Below are 23,069 nucleotides of genomic sequence, written 5' to 3'. Positions count from 1 at the left end.
ACAACTTTGGAAGAACTTCAACTTTCGAATTTCTCTGTATTTTGTTTTGTGTATATTTTATTATATATATATTCTTAATTACTTTATGTACATATTTATACATATATATAATAAGATAATACAATACAATATATAATATAATACATAATAACATAACGAAATTGATTTGTCGTGTCTTATTAAGACTATGAAAGATAGGTTTTATACTGTCTTTTATTAAAGAAATCGGACTTGAAGAAACACTCTAATCCGACTAAGGGGCAGAATAGATCTTTTAGGTCGTACTGCACGATCCCTTCTTTTAATAATAATAATATTATAGCATTCTTGCAGGAACTAATTTGTAGTCTAACTGGTTTCTAAATTATATTGTGTATCGGTTTCAAAATACTTTAAATCCCATATTAGTGCTTGTAGAATATAGATTATTTTCAGAATTGGACCAACATAATTGGTTTTCTTTTAGAATATAGTTTTACGTAAAACTGTGTCTGCGTAGTCATTTTTCAACTAATTAAATCTTTTTCAACTAAGTAAATCTGTTTAAACTAAGTAAGCGACAGAATACAACCTGTTACATAACAACGAAAAAGAATCTGCAGGAGATGCGACGTAATATATTTGAAGTAAAGTATCTTAGTATCTTATATTTCATTTAGGACTTAAAAGAAATGGATATAAAATATAAATATTTAAATATATATAAAAGGCATATGAAAGACATAATTTATATATTATTTTAAAGAAGCGGTCATTGAAAAATATCAAATGATATTATTAAATAAAAATTCCTATAACTTTACCATATATTATGGCTACATTTTCATTTAAAATAAGTTATCACAACAGGGCTTAACCTTTTCACCTATTTTAATGCGTACAAGTAACTTCACTCAGTAAAATGCCTTTAGTATAAAATAGTGCCTAATATAAAGTTTGCATTAAGAACATTTAATACACATATAAATCTTTTGCATTTTATTAGGTTTGTTGAAACGTGTTCCATGCATTATTTAGTCTTCCGCCATAATAAGAAATCATTTTCATAAAAGTCCACGCAAAACAGGCCACAAAACTGACACTGTCAAATCAGTAAAATCCTTTCCAAGAAGTAACTTAAAGTAACAAGCATAAGCAGCAAAAATCTTGTTAAACATGCGTACTGAAATGACTTCGTTGTTGGATTGGCATACAAATAGCAGCCTAAGCCAGAGAGATCCTCGACTAAGTTTAGAGGAAATCCATTGTAGCCTGTTGGTAGTGAAATGAACTGCCATTTAGCAACCAGCTCAGCTAAGAAAATGACGCTGACGCTTAGCTCATTTATATAAGTCTTACTCACTCACTTGGCTGATTTGTCGGACTTGGACAACAGTTAGTTAGCATGCATGTGCTATTTGCAGTAACAAATAAAACCTGGTAGCAGTCAACCATTCCATCATCATAATGAAGAATACGCAAAAAAGTAGAAGTTGAACGAACCCAAATACATAGCCGCTTTACTAGGGCATGAGCAACAAATAACTTGCGAGTAGTGTCTACTATTGCTCTGCTTACTCCAAAAGCAACTCTAACACTAGTTGGTCGGTCGGGCGGTCGGTCGGTTGTCAGTCGTACGGCAGTTCTGCAGTTCTGCAATGCTGGTATTGTGGCTGCGGTTGCAACTTGTAACATCGCACGTAATTTTGTGAGATTACTTGGATACGTACATGCAGGAAAACTTTTGCAAATAGGGTAAATACTTAATAGAAATCTATGCGCTGGCTGGCATGTATTATGCCAGCTTAAGTGTCTAGCACAGGCATAGATATTTATGTATAAGTCTTTGCTAATATTGTTGATTCCTTGTAAGTGCACAGCTGTCGGCCATAAAGGAGAAAATTACAAGTTTGTGCGGTTTTCCAATTTCCTTGAGAAATATAATTACAAAAATTTGGAATTTCTGAAAATGGTTAAAAGATTTATCTGATCACATAGAAAGATATAAGAAAGTAGGTTAAATAGTTTTAGTAAAGGATACGAAAAGTAATTAAATTTCTTTAAAATTAATTAAATCGATCGAACAGATATTGTTTTTAAGTATTGAAAGTTAAAGTTATACTGAACAACAGCTTTATATATTCATATATAATGATAAAAAAAATTTAATAGCTAATTCGATTAAACCAGTACATAACCATACGTCCAAATACATACAGGTGTATTACTCTTGCACTAAAACCCGGTAAATATATTTGCATCAGACCTATTTAAGATAATATGTACTTTCAATATATAATCTTTAATCGTATCACTGTATTTATGTATATTCCAATAATTGTTTTTCAAATTACCTAAAAAAGCGATAATGAAACTTTAAGAAAGGGTTTTGCACTGAAAATAGAGGATCAATTTAATGGTAATCTAATCAAATAGTTGAGATGAAAATGATAATGATGTTTTTAACTTATTTATGAATTTCAATAATAATATAAACTGGAAGGTTTGAATTTAAAGATTCTATTATTTAAACAAAATTAACAGGAGTTTAAAGAGAGATATCTCAGACGTCCACAACGACTTAAGTAACTTCATTATGTTTATTCTGCGTGAACAGTCTTGAAAGGTTTTAAAAAATGTGTCACATGATAACCTCTTATTCCTGCAGAATTTTTATTTTTGTTTCATAATTACTGACGTCTATTTTTTAGAATTTGTTTTTCATTCTTTCCATATTGTACATGGAAACAAATTCAGGCTATATTGCTCTGAATTACAATTGTTATTTAATTATTAATATTAAATTAATAGATTTTAACATTTCTGTTTCTTTTGTATATAATAACAGAGATAAGGTTGGATTGGAGTGGCAGTCTTGTAATGATGCCCACTAGATCTTAAATAATGATCCGTTGTGATAATAAAAGGCATTAAATTTTATAGATTTTAATATTTCAATGAAATGTCCCATCAAAAACACTCTGGTTTTACAATTAATATTTACATTTGACAGGAATGATTTAGTGTAGCACATATCCTTGAAATGAATGAATAATTTTTAACTATAAAAACTAAAATAAAAATGACCTTATTAAAACTAGACCTATTCTTAATTAAAAATTTTTTATTTAAAAGTTTTTATTCCTTATTCAAAATACGATCGGACTGCAAAGTACTTGCATTATGCGAATCAAGTAACAGGTTGATTACATAGACGAAGTCACATGTTTGCATTACAAAATTTTTCAAATGGGAACTCATTTATTTTTCTTACGTTTAGGGCATTAAACTTCAAGCATCCATTTCACACCATATTTTCCTTATTTTCATAATTTAAAAAAAATTCATAGTAATTGCGCATGCGCAACTGATTTTCCACACAACAAAAGAGTTCAAGTACCTTTCCCTGTTTGTATGAGTTTTTAATGCCTTTCTTCATTATGCACGGTGGTGAGACAAGCAAAATCATAATGCTTACGGTGAACCATTGTACTTACTCTGCAAAGTCGTAACTATGTACACATAAAGTGGAATTCAGGCATGGCATTCATAAGGTATTCAACACACAAACTATGAAGTCAACACTTATAAAAATGACAAATTCCTAAAATTTCGAGAGTTATGACTTTTTAAATTAATTCGTTAGTACAAAAAAGTTGTAAATAAAGGGAATATATACGGGTATAATACTGTTACTAAAAAATTGAAAAGGGAGTGCCTCAAAATGAGGACGGATTGATTATTACAATCCTATAGTTCAGTTTAAATATATAAATACATCATTTGGAATGAAATAAGACGTTATATAGATAATAAATATTTTTAATCTACATTTATTAACTAGGAAGATTTTACAATTTTTGTAGGTATCTGCTTTTTAAAGCTGTATATACAAAATGTATATGAGATATCTTATCCTAGTTATTATTATTATTATTACTTATTATTATTATTATTATTATTATTAATTATTATATTATTATTATTATATTGTGCACTGCGACCTTAAAAATCTATTGTGTCCCTTATTCGGGTTAGAGTATTTCTCCAGGTTCGATTTCTTTAATGAAAGACAGTATAGAGCCTACCTTTCCTAGTCTTGAATCTTTATGATACATGAAATACCCTCCTAGGTGTTTCTTCCGCTTGTGCATCAGTACCGGGCACTTCCTAAGCAAGTGGTAAGCAGTTTCTCTCTCTTCTCTACAGTATCTGCAGTCTGAGTTGGATTGAATTCCTAACTGCGATAGGTAATTATTCAATCTACAGTGACCGGTCAATAATCCCGTAATAATTCTTAGGTTGTTTTTTGATTGTGCTATCAATCTTTGAAGCGTTGTTAGTTCCTAACAGCATTTTAGATTGTGAGAGTCCTGGTAACCTTTCGCAATAGAGTTCTCTTTCTTTTTCCTCTGTACTATTCATAAGAAGAAGTCTTGAGGCCGCGCTTTTTCTTGCAAGATTGTCTGCCAATTTATTGCCTTTAATGCCAGTATGTCCCAGAATCCATATCAGGTGCACATGATTGTTCCAACCAAGAATGTTCAGCTTGTCAATGCCTTACCAGTTTTGATGATACCTGGTAGGATATGAATGCATTATAGCTGCCTGGCTGTCAGTCAGTATTGCGATTTTACGATTCCGGTAGTTAAGTTCAAGGTTGAAAGTGGCACATCTATCTATCGCGTATATTTCCGCTTGGAAGATAGTTGCATTATTTTCCAGTGCTTCCCAGTATCTCTTGGCTGGTCCATTAACACCAGCCCCAGCTCCCTCATTGGTGAGGGAGCCGTCTGTATACCATGTTGTCATGTCTTCTTTTATTATTTGGGTTTTGGACAAGTCTTCCCTTATCCTAGTCAGTAAATTTCGATTAATATTATTAGTACATTTAATATAAACAAGTAAGAAGGCAATAGAAAAGGAGTGCTATGGAATTAAATATTTTATTGAATTATAAATATACAGAAAGTAGTAAAGATGGATATAATAAACGAGATCGTTTTAACAACTACCAACCATAAAGAAAATTAGAAATTCCAAATGATGGTGAAGACATCATTACTAAATTTAGTTAAATATTGTTTATAAATATGAAAGAATACATATATATATATGATAACAATAGAATACGACTACTATGGACTCAAATGTTTTGGTAAATTGTTAATGTACAGAGAGTAGTAGACTTGTATATGCTGTAGAGGATGGCCTTGGACATCTCCCAACCATAGAGAAAAATAAAAATTCCGAATGATGGTAAAAGACAATTTCTAAGTACTGATATTCTCCATAAGCTGCCCTAATTTCTCAGAATATAAGACCTATGTAGCACTATGAACATCCAGCAAATTACAAAATGGAGTGACCAATAGAATATCTGTAAACGTTAAAACGTTTTGTTAATTTTAAAAAAATATTATTTACGAATGATTAAAAGATATAAGAAATAATTCCAAGACCACTGATGATAAGTATTTGGCAATATTCGGAACAGCTGTATGGTCGCCAAAAATTCAATTAATTAATATAAAATATATATAAAAAAGAATTTTTGTTGTTATAGTTAACTACTTTCCGAACGCTCTACCAAATACATGGTAGAACGCTCTACTAAAAATAACATGGACTTGTTAATAAATACTCTAGTTAATGGAATTCTATCAAATATTGAAATTCTTTTAGAGATTTGCATATTCGTTTTATAAGTTATATTTCGGGTATTAACTATGTTTAACTATGTACATTCTTACAATTTTTATCGTTGTATCTGTCTTTGGGACATCGAGTATATTACATATATTATAAGTATAATGTATATACTTATAATGTATAAGTATACATAAAAGGAGCACTGAAATTTCCTTCTATTGAGTTGTTAATCTACCAGGTTAGAAATTGTAATATAAAAATTATTTAAGTCAATACATTGTAAAAATTTTTAAACTAGAGTCTTGCTTAGAGGTATCTTAAAAAATTTGTAATAACTTTATGGTCTAACGAAATTATTTATGTAGTAGAACTTGTTAAATCTTCAACATTTATATACCCCATCGGTGATGACTGAGTTTTTAAATTATTCCATTCTTGTTGAGTGTTACCTTCTAAATACGATATTAAGCATAATTATAAACAATACAATTAGATAATAATTTTAGTAATATTTTAGTAAAAAAGGAGACCGTCTGTCATAGAGGTAACTTGTCTTATTGTTATGTTAAATTTTTTTGCAATAAAAATAAATTACGTTCAAGTACGTTTAATTGCATTAAAACAAAAAAGCACTTACATAACAAACTGTAACTTTTTTACACAAAAAGCCCCCCTTTTTCTGGCAAAATCAATATACTTGTTAAACAGGACACGCTAAAAATAACCATACATCACTGTGCGATCGAATCAAGTACAGTCTCGCACATCATTCAAAAAGTTGAACAACAAACTGAAGGATCTTCACTGTCCCTTGTATAAAAATACACATATATATCTAAAGTTTGATGTACAGCATTTTAATCGCGTTAAAAGGCGTATATGAACACAAAACAAAAAAATCAAAAGAAAAAGCGTTGAAAACATATTTCATACTGTACTGAAATGAATGCATACAAAACAACCACGATCTTCGTTACCAACACACCAAGAATTCAGTATGTCCTCCACGTAATCATGCATCATCACACGTTCCTACAAATATTGACTCATACAAACTTGTACCCGAATGCCTTTTAACATAATTCAAGATTTTATGGTAGAAGGACATTAATGTTTAACGCCAACTCATCGTTTGTGGCAAAGAGGATCAAACTGGTTTCGATAAAATAAAACTCCTTGAGAAAGAATTTGATTATGTGGCTAGCTAGTGAAACCAGTTTATATGTATCTGTTTGCTCCTAATATTACTACCTGCTTTTTGTATCCCACGGAAGGGATACAAACTTATATCCAACAAGCGTTAGCAGGGGCATTGCTTGGGTATTTGCCTGATTATGAACAATCCTTTCGTTCGTTCTGCTGATGCTCAATCGTTATTTGCCATTTACGTTCTCATACATTTTTCTTGTTGGAATATTTTGTATAATATTTTATTTTTAATCTTATAACTTTTCTCTATAATGCAACTCAAGTTAAAGTGTTTCAAGGCTTAATGTTACTTGATGATAAATAAACAAATAAAACAGAAATATCGCACCCATGTGAAGAATAAATACATATTTCGATAAAATCGTCCTCATGTTTAAGAATTGATAAGTAATTCAATGTGTTTGCGGCAATTAAAGGGAAAGTTATTATTAGTATCCATATCTTCTTGGGGACGATATTTAAATGGAATGAAAAAAATAAATTAGTAATTGAAATCAGGATTTGAAGGCAAATGACCTCAAATGAAGTCAAATGAAGGGAGCAACGAATATAGTTCTTTCATTATATGGTATATATTAAAAAATAATTTGTATTGATTTTTCTGCAAAATAAATAACGTATCTTAAATTTAATAATAAATAAAAATAATTAAAATATAATGTACATTATGCGTACATTTTTAATTATTAATAAATTCAATCCAAAAATATTGTATTATAGGATGAGTTCATAGGAACACATAGATATTGATGGCATGTGGAAAATGTCCGTGACAGTCGGTTATCGTAACCGTGTGGAATTATGTTACATTATATACTATTATGTTATTATATGTATTATTTATTTTGTTTAGCTCTATATCCAATCCTATGTCTTAACTTATATTGCTTTTATATATTTAAACATTGTTTGTAAAAAATAATGACTTTTTTCGATATTCTTGCTTTTATTCAATACTTTTACAGTTTTATCGAGAAAGAATTGAAAGCGTTAGTTCAGACGTTTATCATTTTACCACTCTATCATCTACGAAGTTACCGAGTAACCGAAATCTGTTCAAATATCGTTAGTGGTGCTACATTTGTAATTATCAAAGTAATACCAGATCTGGATGTCATGTACTTATAAAGCATTGAAGAGTTATGAGTTATAATGAGTTATAATGCTAAGCAAGTTCAGCAATAGCTAGGAAAGTGTTATGGTAAGTCTTTTTTTGTTAAAATCATATAATTTGAGAAGGTTTGCTGAATTTTAATATGACCGTATAGACACAAATAGTGCTGAACGCCTTATGGAATTACGCAGTTACTCAAAACACTGCAAAACGTCTATGAAATTACATCGAACGACCCTAAAGTAAAGTGCGGGGTGAAAGTTGACACCCTAAAAAATTCACAAGGCATTATAGTAGAAACAAACATATTACTATGTTTGAGAATAATACAACCAGTTTCTGAAACTAACAAGCATTTTGTATTTTTATGTAATTAATAAAAGAAATATGTTTTCAGTGTTTACGTTAGATACCAATGGGTTCATGTAGTTTTTTATAGTTTAAACGTCGGGTAAAGCATAAGTTATTCATGAAGCCTGTCATAATGGGCCACTGTTGCAAAATTTGTGGTTAAAATGGATATTTGCCTATACTGCATCAAAACTAATACATAATAAATTGATAATATCAAGCACTGTTTGGAGTTTCTGAAGTATAATAAATAAGATTTTTTGGATCAGGTTGTGATAGCAGATAAGAATGGATGTAGTATGGAGTGTTTCGTATTATATTCATCTATTACCGTGAGAAAGAAAGAACAAACAATAGTAAATCTTTTATGATATTAGTAGGAGCGTTTAAAGAATAAAATTAAAAAATAGATCCCAAATGCGGAAGAAAAAAGTTAACTACATATTGCAAAACAAAGTAGTAACTTATTTGAAACTCTTTCCCCGCAGAGTAATAATTAAACCACATTTCACAAACAGTCACAATTATAAACAGTTGCAACAAATCCATCTCATTCTGCGAGAACCATCCACGCAGAGGTCTAGAATGCGATTGCATTTTTAATCGAAGGTTAGTAAACGTGTTACCAAATTTCTTCGCATCTTCATAATACGTCATACCACTAGTTTAAGTTTAAAATGAAACAAAACGCAGCTCAAGTAAAAGTATAAGTCATGGTGCTATATACTTTTTAACAGTAATGAAAATAATCTCGGTGTCTTGAGAAAAATGTGTTAAGGACTACTAAATGTATTTAGAAAAAATCTAAGCATTTTCGATTTATAAAAATTAGTTTATGCTACATTGTTTTTAGTTTCACATTTACTATTAATGTCGACTATTTTCATTGCTATTTTTGTGATTGTACTTCATGGTGCTTTTTGCAATATTATTCAGTTGTTAAAATTCATTAATACGCACATGTTTTCGATTTATAATGTTAAATGCAAATTGTTGCAACTTGGCCAAAGTTATAATTATCAGCAACGAAATTATAAGATATAATTGACACTAAATATGACACATCTGGGAAACAGGAAATGATAGCATGTCAAATAAAGTGGAGGAAATGACTGGAAACAAACTTAAAAGAATTGTTTGAACAGAGGATATTTGGTAATATCGAAAAAGAATTCTCTTAATTTTTTATGTATTATTGTTATTATTAAAATTTCTTTTAATATAATGTCTTCTTATTTTAATACACTTCTCCTAAAAAAGCGCAAACTTTTTTGACTATTTTTATTCAAAATCTCATTCATAACAATTTTAGAATTTTTAGCAGGTCTGAGAAGTAATGGAAACTATTGTGTGAGAGTAATTGTTTATTTATATTTTATAAAAAGTTACAAATTTGTTGAAAAAATTCACCCCCTTTTGATTAAACCATCTTAACAAAGTTCTAGAAATGTATATGCGACTGCATCTTTGATCCAAGGTTAATATATTTGCAAATACAGCCAAGGGGTGTAATTATTATTCGACCATTATCCAATACCATCTATTAAAGCATTTTGTCGATGTTTTTGAAGATGAAGGCAGTTGATACGAGCATATATAAATTCTATCGCTCACGTCTTTACTGTGATATATGCTGGCACAAATTGAATTCTTCTAATTTGCGAGATATTTATTTATTTTCATTTTTCCAAAGACTTAAAGTCAGCCTATGCGCGTAGGTAGATAGGGGAAGGATCAAATCCTCCTTAGTTAGCTAAAAAAGCTATATTGATTCCATATTCTTGAAGATGAGTGATCAAAGATGATATAAAACCAGCCTTACGCATTGATAAATGGAAATATCTAGCCAATACTAATGTAAAAAATATCGACACTAGTGTGTTAAAAAATAGAGCGCGTAATGAATTTCGGCTTCTATGCTTTTATTTATCTTTGACCCGTCAGTGTTAATTGCTATCTTTCGTTGCATTGTAATTAGACTTATTTCTCAATTATCTCTCCTCTTGAGAAATTTTTGGTGGCAAAGTTTTCATCGCAAAGTATAGTCCGAGACATAAGTTATTCAGATTGTTAAATCTAGTACTACGAATATGTTAATAGTATGTTATAATATCCTAGTTTAGTTCTTTATGCCTTTGTGCACTAAAGGTAGCCGTATGTTTAATGAAACAATCAATATAATAATAATATTATAATATATAATATCAATACATTGATATTATTATTCATATTAATGAGATTAATAATAGTAATTGAAGAATAACATTGAGCACGCTAGTGAGGTATGCTCTCAACGCTCCTGTTCTGCCCACGCATGCTGATCTGTGCAAAGTACTTAGTCTTAGAAACTAGACAATTACTTTAGGCTAATAAAAAAAATAATAAAAAACATTTTGACCGTAAAAATTGGGGGTATTTTGATGATTCCATTCTTAAGCATTGTTTATAAAATTAAATAAATATTTTTGTATCTACTTCCTCTTGAAGTACAAAGATTTTTGAATCCTATGATATTGCGAATACTTGCAAACGGTACTAAAAATCTTGGTTAGGGGCAGAGGATATTTGGTAATTTTGTGTATATATTTTAATTATCGTCTGGAGACTACAACCAGAGATCCAGATATTAAGCAAAAATTGCCATATACTCATTTTTGAATCGCTGTATTATATTTTACTGAAATACTACACTACTATACATTCATTTTTTTTAAGTACAGCAATTAATTCCTTGGATATAATCAAGAAATATTACACAATTTAAATTAATTTCTGGAATGAATACGAGTCTTTGTGTTGTTTTATACATAAAATGATATAAAAAAATTTATTTGTATACAAACTTAAAATAATTTAGCAAGCAAAGCAAATGCTATTCCTTGAAACCCTCTTGAGTGGATACAATACAGACGCATTCAATTTAAAAAGATCAAATATACAAAGATATACAAAATAAATAAAAACAAGTATAATAATTTCAGAGAAAAAAGGGATACACGCAGAGTCAGCAGAAGCAGAAGCAGAAGCAACAGTTGAAGCAACAGCAACAGCAACAAAACAAAACAGCACCACCGACAATGTTTAGTGGAGAATGTGAAAGAATATAACTGACTCAACCAGTAAAAGAACAGCAACAAGTCAACCAGCCATCAAGTAAATTTGAAAGGAATAACGAATCCAACAACAACAAGAGCAACAATCAAAGGCAACAATAACAACAACAAAATCAACTGTATATGTTTACATTTCCACACACGAAGTGAAATCTTAAGCCCCAAAAATTAAACGAAACGAACGAGCAACTCCTGCGTCAGTTAGGCAGGCAGGCTCCTTTATAAAAGTGCCAGACTAGCAAGTATTAAAATAACAACAACAGCAGCAACAACAACAACAGTGTTTACAATAACAATGCATATCAGCCAAAGCGCTACAACGGATTACAAAGACGTGCCATGCTACGCTATGCTATACCGTGTAAAGCAATGCAATGTAGTGAAATGCAATGCTATCCATTGCACCAACAACAATAAAACTTACAATAAAGCTACAACAAAATCATACAAAGCAAAAGTCACAACTCCAATTCTATACGTTGAAAACGTAATATGAAACAATAATAATGAAATGAAAAAAATAAATAAATAAATGAATAAATAAAGCAACAGCGCACTACCACCACCAACAACAATAACAACAGCTATAATACCAACAACAAAAATGCATGGAAAAAAGGATTGTACGAAGAGTCCGTTCCGTTCCGTTTCGTTCTTCAAATCCGTACAACCAGCTATAGACGAGGTAACTCTCGTTCATTGAACTCAATCATATCCCAGCGCCAAGAGGATGTAGGCATTTCTGGCTGTACGAGAAATTGTACAATAGCTTAAGCCAACAATACTGTGTGCGCACACACAGTCGTCGTCTTCCAATACACACCCCGCATGCTTGTGTATATTTAATTTTTTCCTTTTCTTTTATAAATGGGGCCAAAGCGACGTTACCAAAGGAGTTTTTCTTGAATTTTTCTTACATTTTCCTGCGTACATTTGCCTTTCGTTGCTTTGACTTACGAAAGGCAAAGGCAAGCATTTCTGCTTCTATATTTGCAATGTAGTTTTTTGTAGCTGCTCTTGCTGTTGTTGCTGTTGTTAGCCCCATTCCTGTCACAGCTCTTCGTCCTACTCAGCAAGGAAATTGCGTTTGCGCAATTTACTTTATGTGTTGTTGTTGTTTTTATTATTGTTGTTGTTGCCGACAATTTTATTTTTATTGCTGCTTCTATTTCATAATAATCCTCTTCAAGTTGCTCATCTGTTGTGCACAGAGCATTAAAATAAAAATAGCTAAAAATGCAATTTACATATTTAATATTGCCTGTGTGTGCATGTGTATGCGTTTCTATAAGATTACTTGTGTGCGGGGTGTGTATGGCTTATTTTTGTTGCGCAAACAGCAGCCAACCAACCAAACACATTCGCAGTTGTCGGCAACTCGAAAATAGACAAAAGGAACAGGAATTTCATTGTTGGCTTTGACTTTTTAATGTCTAATGACGTAAAGATGTTTTTGCGTGTGTGCTATGTGTAAATAATATATATCTTCTTCTTTATTTTTTTTTTGATTTTTTATTGCGAGTGCCATGCGCGTGTACATTTTTTGACTTGCACAAACTTTCTAAATAATTTGAGAAATTTGCATAAAAATAGAAATTCAATATTATTTTTATCCTAAACGAAAATATTTGAAATCATCGGGAACACAAATAAACCTCATTTTACAGATAATACCACGTGTTATGTATAGCAGTACACTTCTCATACTTTATAGTAGGAAAAATAAGGGTGTGCACAAGATCATTTTTTATTTCATAGACAGAAAAAAAATAACTTTTAGGAGATTTTTTAATTTTGATATAAATTGTTTTCATTGTGAGTTCATGTCATTCATGTAAATTTTCAATTTAATACAAAAATTGATATAAATTTAAACTAAAATTAGGAAGGCATTATGTAAGTAGTAATTGAATAATTGCCAAAATTATATTTTTTATGTTAATTATAGGATCGTTGTCCCACATTGGATCCTGGAGAAGTTTTGTGCCCGAACTTATAGAATATGCTTCACAAACATAAATTTATTTAACAGTTTGCATTCGCTGACTACAAGAGTGCAAATGAAGAAGAAGAATAAGTGCGGCGTCTTGACGTAAGACGTCCTTGACCGGGTCGCGTAGCTTTAGCCAGCCAGCCATATCAGTTGCTTTCTATATCCAGTTAGTAGTAACGAATGCCTACAAATCGTTGGTCATCTGGTCCCTTCACCGAAAATGCAGACGTTCTATACCGCGTTTTATACTAGTGGGTACCGAATGAAACACTTTTTTAACCTTAGTACTTTTTTAACTTCTTAGTATTTTCTTCTATTCTTCGATATTCGTTGCCAATGCATAAGGAACCATATATCTCATCATTATTAATAAATGTCAAAGTTTTTGTACCATATAGTAGGACAGGCACGATAAGAGATTTATAGAGCTTGACTTTCATAAGTCAACGATTGGCTTTACTTCTCAATTGGCCGTTTATTACATCTGTTGAGAAGAATGATTCTTCGTTGAATACCTAAGCTGGCATCATTTTTGCTGTTTACACATATTTGTTTGTTTACAGAAACTACTTTCTTTTTTTCTCATCCACAAAAAGATACCATTAATTTCTCTTGTTTCGTCGGCATACGTAAATAATATCGCACTTTTGTAAAATACTAGTTGTGGATGTGCGGATGCTGTGGATATATTGTGGACAATATCTTAACGATTCTACATAAAATGAATATAAAGATAGTAGCTTATGCGGATAATAGCGTTATTTTAGTATCAGAAAAGTTGCCTATCATATTAAGCGATTTTAAGCAGAGGGTTAAGGTTAAAATAAGCACAGTATGTAGACTGAGTGTTGACTCGAAAACAACTGCATTCATTAAAATAAAGCAGTTAATATGATCAAGATCAGAATCATTGCTTAAAACAACAGGCCGCTTCGCGGTGACAAGCTAGCTTTGGTTAACAGGAGGACCAGATTTTTAGTGAAATACTTTTTGACAATCTGTTAGTTTACTCATCAGTAAAAATTTGTTTATTTACATAAATTGAACTGGATGGATCTAGTTTATGTTCAGGGGATTTTGCGAGAAATGTGATATTAAAACAGCAAATAATTGCTAATTATGAAAGTCGGAATAATATCTGCTGATAAGCCATTGCTGATTAGTTTTGCAATGAATAAAAATTAGAAGTCTTGTGGATCCAATATTTTGTTTAATAGTAATAAAAATATTGCATACTGAATTTAGCATGAAAATACTTTAACTTGAAATCACTTTAATATTGTCTAGACCATGTTAGAACAGTTAGAGTAAAACGAAGCAAAATTTTAGTACAGATTTCTAAATATGCGCAAACCTAGATTAGTCACTACATTTCGGTTGATCAAAGAATAATCAAAATAGTGAATAAAAGAGAAGAAAGTAGAAATCCGATGAAGATAGAGACTGACTGTTAGCTAAGAGCTTAATAATTACTGTTTTGTGAGATGGCAAAGAATGGTAATCTTAAAAAAAGGCGCATAATAACTGGAGCATACTATGCAACATTACTGGGCACAGTACATGTTGCATTTGATAAGTATAAGAAAATGAGAACCTTTTTAATAAGATTGTGATGAAACGAGAGTGCAGCTGCGACACACTGAAAAAGAAAGACCCTAAGAAAAACGTTTTATCTAGAAAAATAACATGAACAATAAAGCGGTGAACTTTACTTGAAACTAGGGTATACAAGTACCCTAGTAAATTTGGATACACTAAGAGTAAGAAATATGGTAAGAAGCTATGTTGACTTCATACAATTTCATTTTATGAAGTCAATATATTTCTTAGTGTTTGATGTCATATCCTTAAATCTTTTCAAGATATTAACAATAAAAATGTTGGCTTTACTAGGATATCCCAAAAGGAAAAAACATTTTGTGCATAAATAAACTTCCTTCTGATATTTATATCAAATCATTTCATAATGTAATTTTAACAGAATAAATTACAAATAAATTGTTATAAAAAATTGAATATTTTGTAACAGAATGCAAAATAATATTAAATATTAAAATATCTATAAATTAACCCCAAATTAAAATTATAAAACTTTAATAAAATTGAACAAGGTGATGACACATTTTCAGTCCGTAAATATCTGATTAGACATACAAGTGGTTGCCATTATTACCTGCCACATGGGTACATGAATACGTGCTTATGGCTAAAGTTATTTGATATCCTTAAATACACAGTTGTATATTGATTAAATATCTAAGTATCTAAATATTAAGAAATGAATACAATATTTGTTCAGTTGGGTAGGTAACATGAAAATTATGGTTTATTGACATAATTGCCTTAAATAATGAAACCAACTGACTGACTAAAAATATAACAAACTATAAAGCAAATAAAACAAATATATCTCAAACAAAAAAAAAAGACGTAAAGTGAAGTCAATTCAATAGGAAATTTAAGATATTTAACTTGTAAAAATGAAACCTCACAAATGACTTGTTTTAACAGGATTCGAGACGGCAAAAGATATGAAATGTAAACAAAGCGACTACAATATTGTAAGAAGCAACAGTTGAATCATTTTATTGAAGCCTACTATATCGTATATACACGTATGTATAAAGGTAAACATAAATATAAAAATAAATGTATTTTCACCTCAATTTTAGCTAAGGGTTGAATTTCTTCATTTTTGAATTAATATTTGAACATTAAGGTATTAATAATTTATCACTTATGCTACATTAATTTTATAAGAGTTTTTGAGAAATGAAATCTTGAGGAACAAAATCAAACAAAAATAAATATTTGAGTTTGATTGATGTTTGAAGCGTAAAAGAACTAATTTAGAATTGAAAATTTTAAACATGGGAAAAATTCTGGAAATTATATTATTGATATAAAGAGGGTCATATATAAAGAAGAGGTATTATATTTCTTTAAATTAATATCCTTTTTATCAATTGTATCAGAACCGAGTTTTATTAATTGTGCGGGCATATATAAGTAGCACTTTTGTATAAATTATATTCTCAGGCTTGTGCCTAACTTATTCGGCGACCCTTATGAGCATATTGCATATTAAATGCCTTTGTGAAGGATTGTAATGTCCTTTAATAAACTACCAAATTATATCAACCATAAAGCACCCTTAACAGTTCAACATTTGATCACACGCAATTTTTAAAGCGCCTACGAATTGTTGAAGAGCAGCTAAATTAAAACAATTTATGCAGTATAATAGAAAAATTCTTCTCAGGCTTGGAGTAGGCATTCAATTAAAGCGCAACAGTCGATCGATTCTGAAAATAACGCTATACGTGGTTGCTACTGTTTGCACCCCTAACAGTCACACCCAGCACGATCCTTAATTTTTAGCCGCAACCTAATTGTCAACATTGTTTACTGTTCAAGCAATGTTAAACCGCTTAAGAGATTGAGACCACTCGAACTATTTTTAGTAAATTACAAATACACAAATTGTTTGACACCCCCAAAACGAGAACTTTGGACTCCATTTTAGATATACGATAAGTCGACACTGGTTTGTAGGTGTATTTGTTTTGAAATAAAGTGCTGTGAATACTAAAAATATCCTGTTTCTGAAAATTTCTTTCAGTTTACATCCTTTTCAGTTTGGAATTGATTTGGGATTTTTTTTCAACTCCTTCATATCTTTTTTTAGAAATAATTTTTCCTAGAAAACACGTGCAACTATCACTTCATTTTTATCTTTATTGTGTGGTAGCTCATTTGTCCCCTGAATATATTTTTTACCCTCTAATATGTTGTCCGCGTGATCTTCATTACTAAGAGCAACATCAGCGTCTGTACGTCCAAGATAATAGACTTTTTCTATGGTATCGTACTCATTTCTTTTTCATGCTTCCGTATATTTTTTTTCTAATCTTTAAAATTTTTGTTATTGTATTCTATTATTTACTGTTTACTGACTTTTTGTTAGATTTCTAACGCTTTGCTCAGCATGATTTCATTTATTTCTACTTCAATCATTACCACTTCTTTCTACTCTCATTTACTTCAAACTCTAAACCTTCCTTTGTCAAAAGAAAATATAGGAAAAAATTAAAAATTTGACTTTTGTGCTCTGCTGTGAGATAAGGTTGATGAGGATTGCAGAGTTGCTGGTACCTACTTTTATGGTCTTCTTGGTATGTGTCTTCTAACGTTCATTGAACCCTGTGGTTGTACGCGTGTTTCGCTGTGCGTAGTCCATATGAAGCTTCTAATTTGATATTTATTCAAATGAAGAGATTTCTTTACTTATTTAGTAGGATAATTATTCTGTTTTTTTCGTGAAATATAAGAAAATTAAGATCTCCATAGGTACAGCCTATTTGATTTAATTGCAAATTTTTATTAAATAATGAAACGCATGGAATCTGAAAAAAATCTCATGAACTTATAAATTATATATAAAAACTATTTCATTACGCATTGGAAATATTCTTAATAGTTTGTGGACTCACTTTCTTCTTTGTATATATACATATGTATATATATTTACACAAATAGTAATGGAACTACCAGTGCAATGTATGATGTATATAATGTATAATGTAATGTACAGTTTATGGTCTTCCATTAGCAGCTTAAATAAATTTATAGATTTTTATTTAAAGTTTTATATTTATATTTCATATATATATTTTTATATTTATAGTTCACAATACAACGGTATCTTTATTGCAAATTTGTTGTTTTTTCTAATTAGCTGGAAAAATTTATGTATGGAAAATAATCTTAAAATTAGTATATATCTAAATCATTATAAATACATACAGACAAATAAATTATAAGAAGCAAAAGACTACCGACGAAGAAGAAACCTTGTAATAGCTAGTACTTTTCATAAAAAATATGATTTGTTGTTAAAATAAACTATTAGAAACTAATATATCCGAAAATTCTTAAATTTCATCTGTCTGCTACATAAAAATGATTAGATGTTTTTTACTGTGCCCTTTATTAGGAAATATGATATCGTATGTAAGATGTTGTAAAGCTAAATATATATATTATGTATGAAATCATTTTCACTTCTACACTTAGTGCTTTTATCTGACTATACTCTGACTATCTCACGTTTACATATAAGGTTACACTTTTTGCGATTGAATCATTTGATATATCACAAATCAAAAAGAGATATTCGATTTATAATCATTTTTATATTTTACAAGTACACTTCAAGGGGACATATAGCTTCCATTTAAGTTTCTAGTTGACCATGTTCTGTATTAATACTCTACAGTAAGTACTGTTCCTTTCCTTTTTTCTTTCTAGCTTTTTAAGAAAGCATATATACTTCACTTAGAATCCTTATTAGACTATTTTCTAATTAAGTTTTGAGTAGTTCTAGCTGACATATATAATTATATAATATATATTGATAAACCTCTATGGGTGCTAAGAGCACTACTACTCTTATGAGTAATATACAAGGACATATATATTTAATCCTTTTATTTCTAGGTGAAACATAGGACCATAACAAATAGTTCCCATTGAACTCTATCTTATGCAAGACGTTTTGTTTAATTCCAGTTCTTTCGAGCGTTTCTTAATTCGGTTTCAGTTTGTCTCTTCCAACTATTGCTCGGATGCCCCGGCCTTTTACTGCTTTGAGGGTTGAAACTTAAGACCTTTCTTGCGATATCATCAGCGGGTTTTCTTGAAGTATGTCCAATCCATCTGTATTTGCACGTGATTATTCCTTCAGTTATAAGAGGCTGATTCGTTATAAACCAGAGCTCACTATTGGTTATGGTTGCTGGCCAGAATACATGGAAGATGCGTCGTAGGCAGCGTTTGGCAAAGGTTCCAACTTTCGCCACCATATAAGTAAAGTTAACTTTACATTTGCATTGCACAGGCGTATCTTAGTGCGTTGTGAGATGCTGGATGAGATGAGATGCTGGATTTTGCTTAAGGTGCCAAACGTTAGCTTCGCTTTCGATAGCCTGTGTTGAATGTCTTGCAGACGGTTATCGTTATTCGAAATATAGCTTCTCAGATAGCAGAAACTTTGTACATCTTCGATGTAGACTCCATCTAGTTGGAAGTTCGTAAAGCAGTTTGAATTCAAACACTTAGACTTGGCTTTGCTGATATTGATTGACAGCCCAGCTGCCAGTGCACGCTTTGTGATATTGTTTAGCGATACTTCCATCTGGGAAAAGTTATGTTATTACTTTTAGAAATCAATTAGCAAGTTTTTCAAGTTTTTCTAAGCATATGGCAAATTATTGCAATCCTGATTACTGTATTTAGTTATAGTTATAGCTACTTTAATTATAGTTTCTATTGATAAGATATAGTGTTGTTATTTGACTCATCGATACTCACAAAATTTATTCTAATATAAATAACATAAAAGAGTTAATGTATGCCAAACAAATAACTTTAATTAATAAAACCGAAATAAATGAATGCCATATATTTATATTTATTCAAATTATCGATCCTGCCCTTATGTGCAATAATTTACGACACAAACGCAGTCCTGCATATTTTCACTTATTTCGGTGACGCGTGCAACCTTTTTAAAAATTAAAACTTTCAACACAACTTTCATTCATTAACGATTCAGCAACAGAAATTAAATGAGTCAGGACGACTTCTGGCGTATAAATTATAGCAGGGCAGTACCCGCAATACCCGCAGTATTGCCGACAACTGGCGTATGTTAATTTATTGTATAAATTGTATAAAATAATTTAAATTGAATACAATTAAGCACACGCAATTGATGTCTGATACCGAAAATTAAAAAAGAAATCAATTAAAGATAATATTGCAACTCAAAAGGGAAGAAAGGAATACATAAAAGGACTGACGAGCCTATAAAGCGTTTAATATGATTTTGTACCGAATATTAAGGAGATTAAAAAATCGAATCCAATTTTACAATTACAAATTTATTGTGTGAACTTTTTTAACTTAAATATTTTCACCACTTTGTTTAATAAAGCAGCAAATGCTTCCTGGCTACAGATAATTTTCTAGCACAAATCGGACAATGAACCCCTTTCCACACACAGACACACACGATTAGCTATGTAATTCTGTTCTCTACTATTTTTTTCTCATATCATCATGAGGTGCCATGTCAGGGCATTGTCCCTGCTGCTTACTAATGGATTTCTTCTTCTTCTTCTTTTGCTTTTGCTTTTGCTTTTTTGTTGTGTTACATAATATTTGAGCAACTCCTGATGACTGCGATACATTAGAGGTTTTAGTCTCAGGCACCTAGCGTACATAAACGCAAGAGATTTTAAGGTTTTCTTTTACATATTGCCTTGGTCGGCTGTTGCAGTTGATGCCGCTTTGGCTGGTGCAAGTTTAGCACTTAAATAAAATTCTCATAGTTTTTCATTACTTTTCTGACTTACCTAACATTTTTATTTATTTTCTTTTTAAATTTACTCTACTCCACTCAGCAACTTAACAGTTTTTCTATGTGCCCTGTGATAAGCCGCTGAACATGTTACTAAGTCTGCCTGCAAACAGTAGAGGACATTAAAATATTATCGAAAAGAAAACAACAAACTATCATGAAGTAGGCTTCCTGATAAAGCAAATGGTCAACGCCCTCTTTGATGATAATACAATACAAAGACAGTAGACTCCGCTCAAAGGAGCTTAACATGATAAAGAAATACACATGGAAATGTATTTCAAAAGCAGCTCAGCTTATCAGGGCTTCTATCTACGTCTCAAGGCAAGACAAAAATTTCTTTTAATTTGCAGAGAAATTGCCAAAAATATATAAAAAAAAATTTTAAACTGAATATGAACATACATATAAAAAAATAATAATAAAAAAGTAAGGTGACCTTTCATCCGAAGCAAAAGTATCAAATTTTTAGCAGTTTTAGTCAGAAATATTCAAGTTTTAATTTACATGTCCATTGCTTCAATTAATAAAAAATAATCTTTTTACCTTACAGAAAGCGTGTGCTCATCAAAATATAATTATTTTTAAAAAAACTCTCTGCTTTCCAGCAGCTTTTTGCCATTCTTCACGATATGTAAAATGTATTTAGACTAAAAACGCCAAGTACAAGAAAATAATGTCCAACTATCTAGGTCATTAAGTGTGTCAATTTAGGTATTTTGATATTTAGATCATAAGTGGTAAGCGAAAAAAGATATATTTGTATAAGTATATCAAGGCAATACGTGCTTGATATTGCGTTTACCATTGAGGTTAAAGAGAGCTGCAGCTCGCTGATCGTGCTTATTTTTTTATGATAATTTAGTAATGTAGAAAAAAATATTTAGAACTTGCAAAACTGTAAAGAATGAAATAAAATATATCCAAAATGAATATAATTTTTCGATTTGCAAATAAGTAAAATAAATTTTTATATAAAAAAAATCAATTAATATGTATTTCATTTATATATACATTCGATCTGGTTTTTACAAATTAATATCCAAGAAAGAAAAAAGTATAAGTAATATCAGTCATAGGATCAAATAGAAATTAGTTCATTAGATCTAAATGAAGTCTATGAAAATTTTTTACAAAGCATCTGTTAAAGAGAAAAAAATAAGATCAATAATTCTACAAAATAAAAAATAGGTAGTCTCTTAGGCATCAAAAAATAAGATTAATAATTAGTTTAATTTAGAAGTACGTTTAATTAAATCGTCAATACATCCGATCATTGCAGTTTCTACTTATTTAGATCTCGTTAATCTATATATTGTAGAATTACAAAAAGACTAACAAAAACATTAAAATTTTTTTATTAAATCAATTAAGATAAATTTTGATATAAAATATGATGAAACATTTGTTTTATGTGAGTTTCACAAAGTGAAGCCGGAGAGAACTTATATATTTTTGAATTTAAAAAAGACACTTCAATGTCAATATTTATAAGATGAGTGTATATAGAAGTAAGGAAAGAAAATGTATAATAATTTTTTCATACTCATACTATATAAGTTTCAGCGCACAATATATTTTTTTTGGTGGGGTGCATCCTATTATTTAATAATAATATAAAGTTATAGAAATTGTAAGGTTCTACAAACGGCTCATCTATTCAAAATAATACATATATTAACTAATAAATCAGGTTGATTTCTGCTTTAAATTTACAACAAATTTCATCAATTTTAGATTAGTTAGATTTAAAAATTTATTCCAGGAACTAAATTTTACTAAGTATAACCTATACAGCTGTTTATGATGGGTTGTAAAGGTACTGACGCGTGGAATATTTATAATTATAATCCTTTGTAATAGCTTTGTCCTAACAATTACAAACTTTTGTGTTGTATTTGATGTTTTTTTAACTTTATCTTTCACTAAATTTGACTTCGATATATTATCTTATTATTTTTCTTTGAATACTGATAAAATACTAATAACTTCTCAATAACACATAAATGTAAAGTAGATATTTTTTATATGTCCCTAATTATGAAATTCGATTCGATGTATATAGAAAATTAAATATGTATTTTAAATTTATAATAATTTTTAACTGCTTTTTGTGCCTTAATCTGACTAAGCTCTGACTGTCTCACGGATCCATATCGTATTGCACTTTTTGCCATTGAATCAAGAAAAAAACTCCATTTTTTCATTTTTTGAAAAATCATTAAAAGTAAGATT

The 23,069-nt window shown here is 30.2% G+C and overlaps 1 protein-coding gene across 1 annotated transcript in view; it reads right to left on the bottom strand.

Annotated features, from left to right (window-relative positions):
• Positions 1-5,988: 5,988 nt before the first annotated feature.
• LOC119675622 (acidic repeat-containing protein-like) overlaps positions 5,989-23,069 on the bottom strand; it is a 22,754-nt gene continuing 5,673 nt past the window's right edge. The window contains exon 4 of the mRNA XM_038086828.1: positions 5,989-6,083. Within this exon, the coding sequence (XP_037942756.1) occupies positions 5,989-6,083 (95 nt within the window). The remainder of the gene's footprint in view (positions 6,084-23,069) is intronic.

The sequence above is a fragment of the Teleopsis dalmanni genome, chromosome 2, assembly GCF_002237135.1.
Source record: "Teleopsis dalmanni isolate 2A chromosome 2, ASM223713v2, whole genome shotgun sequence".
Taxonomy (NCBI): domain Eukaryota; kingdom Metazoa; phylum Arthropoda; class Insecta; order Diptera; family Diopsidae; genus Teleopsis; species Teleopsis dalmanni.
This window is presented reverse-complemented; position numbering and strand designations above follow the sequence as displayed.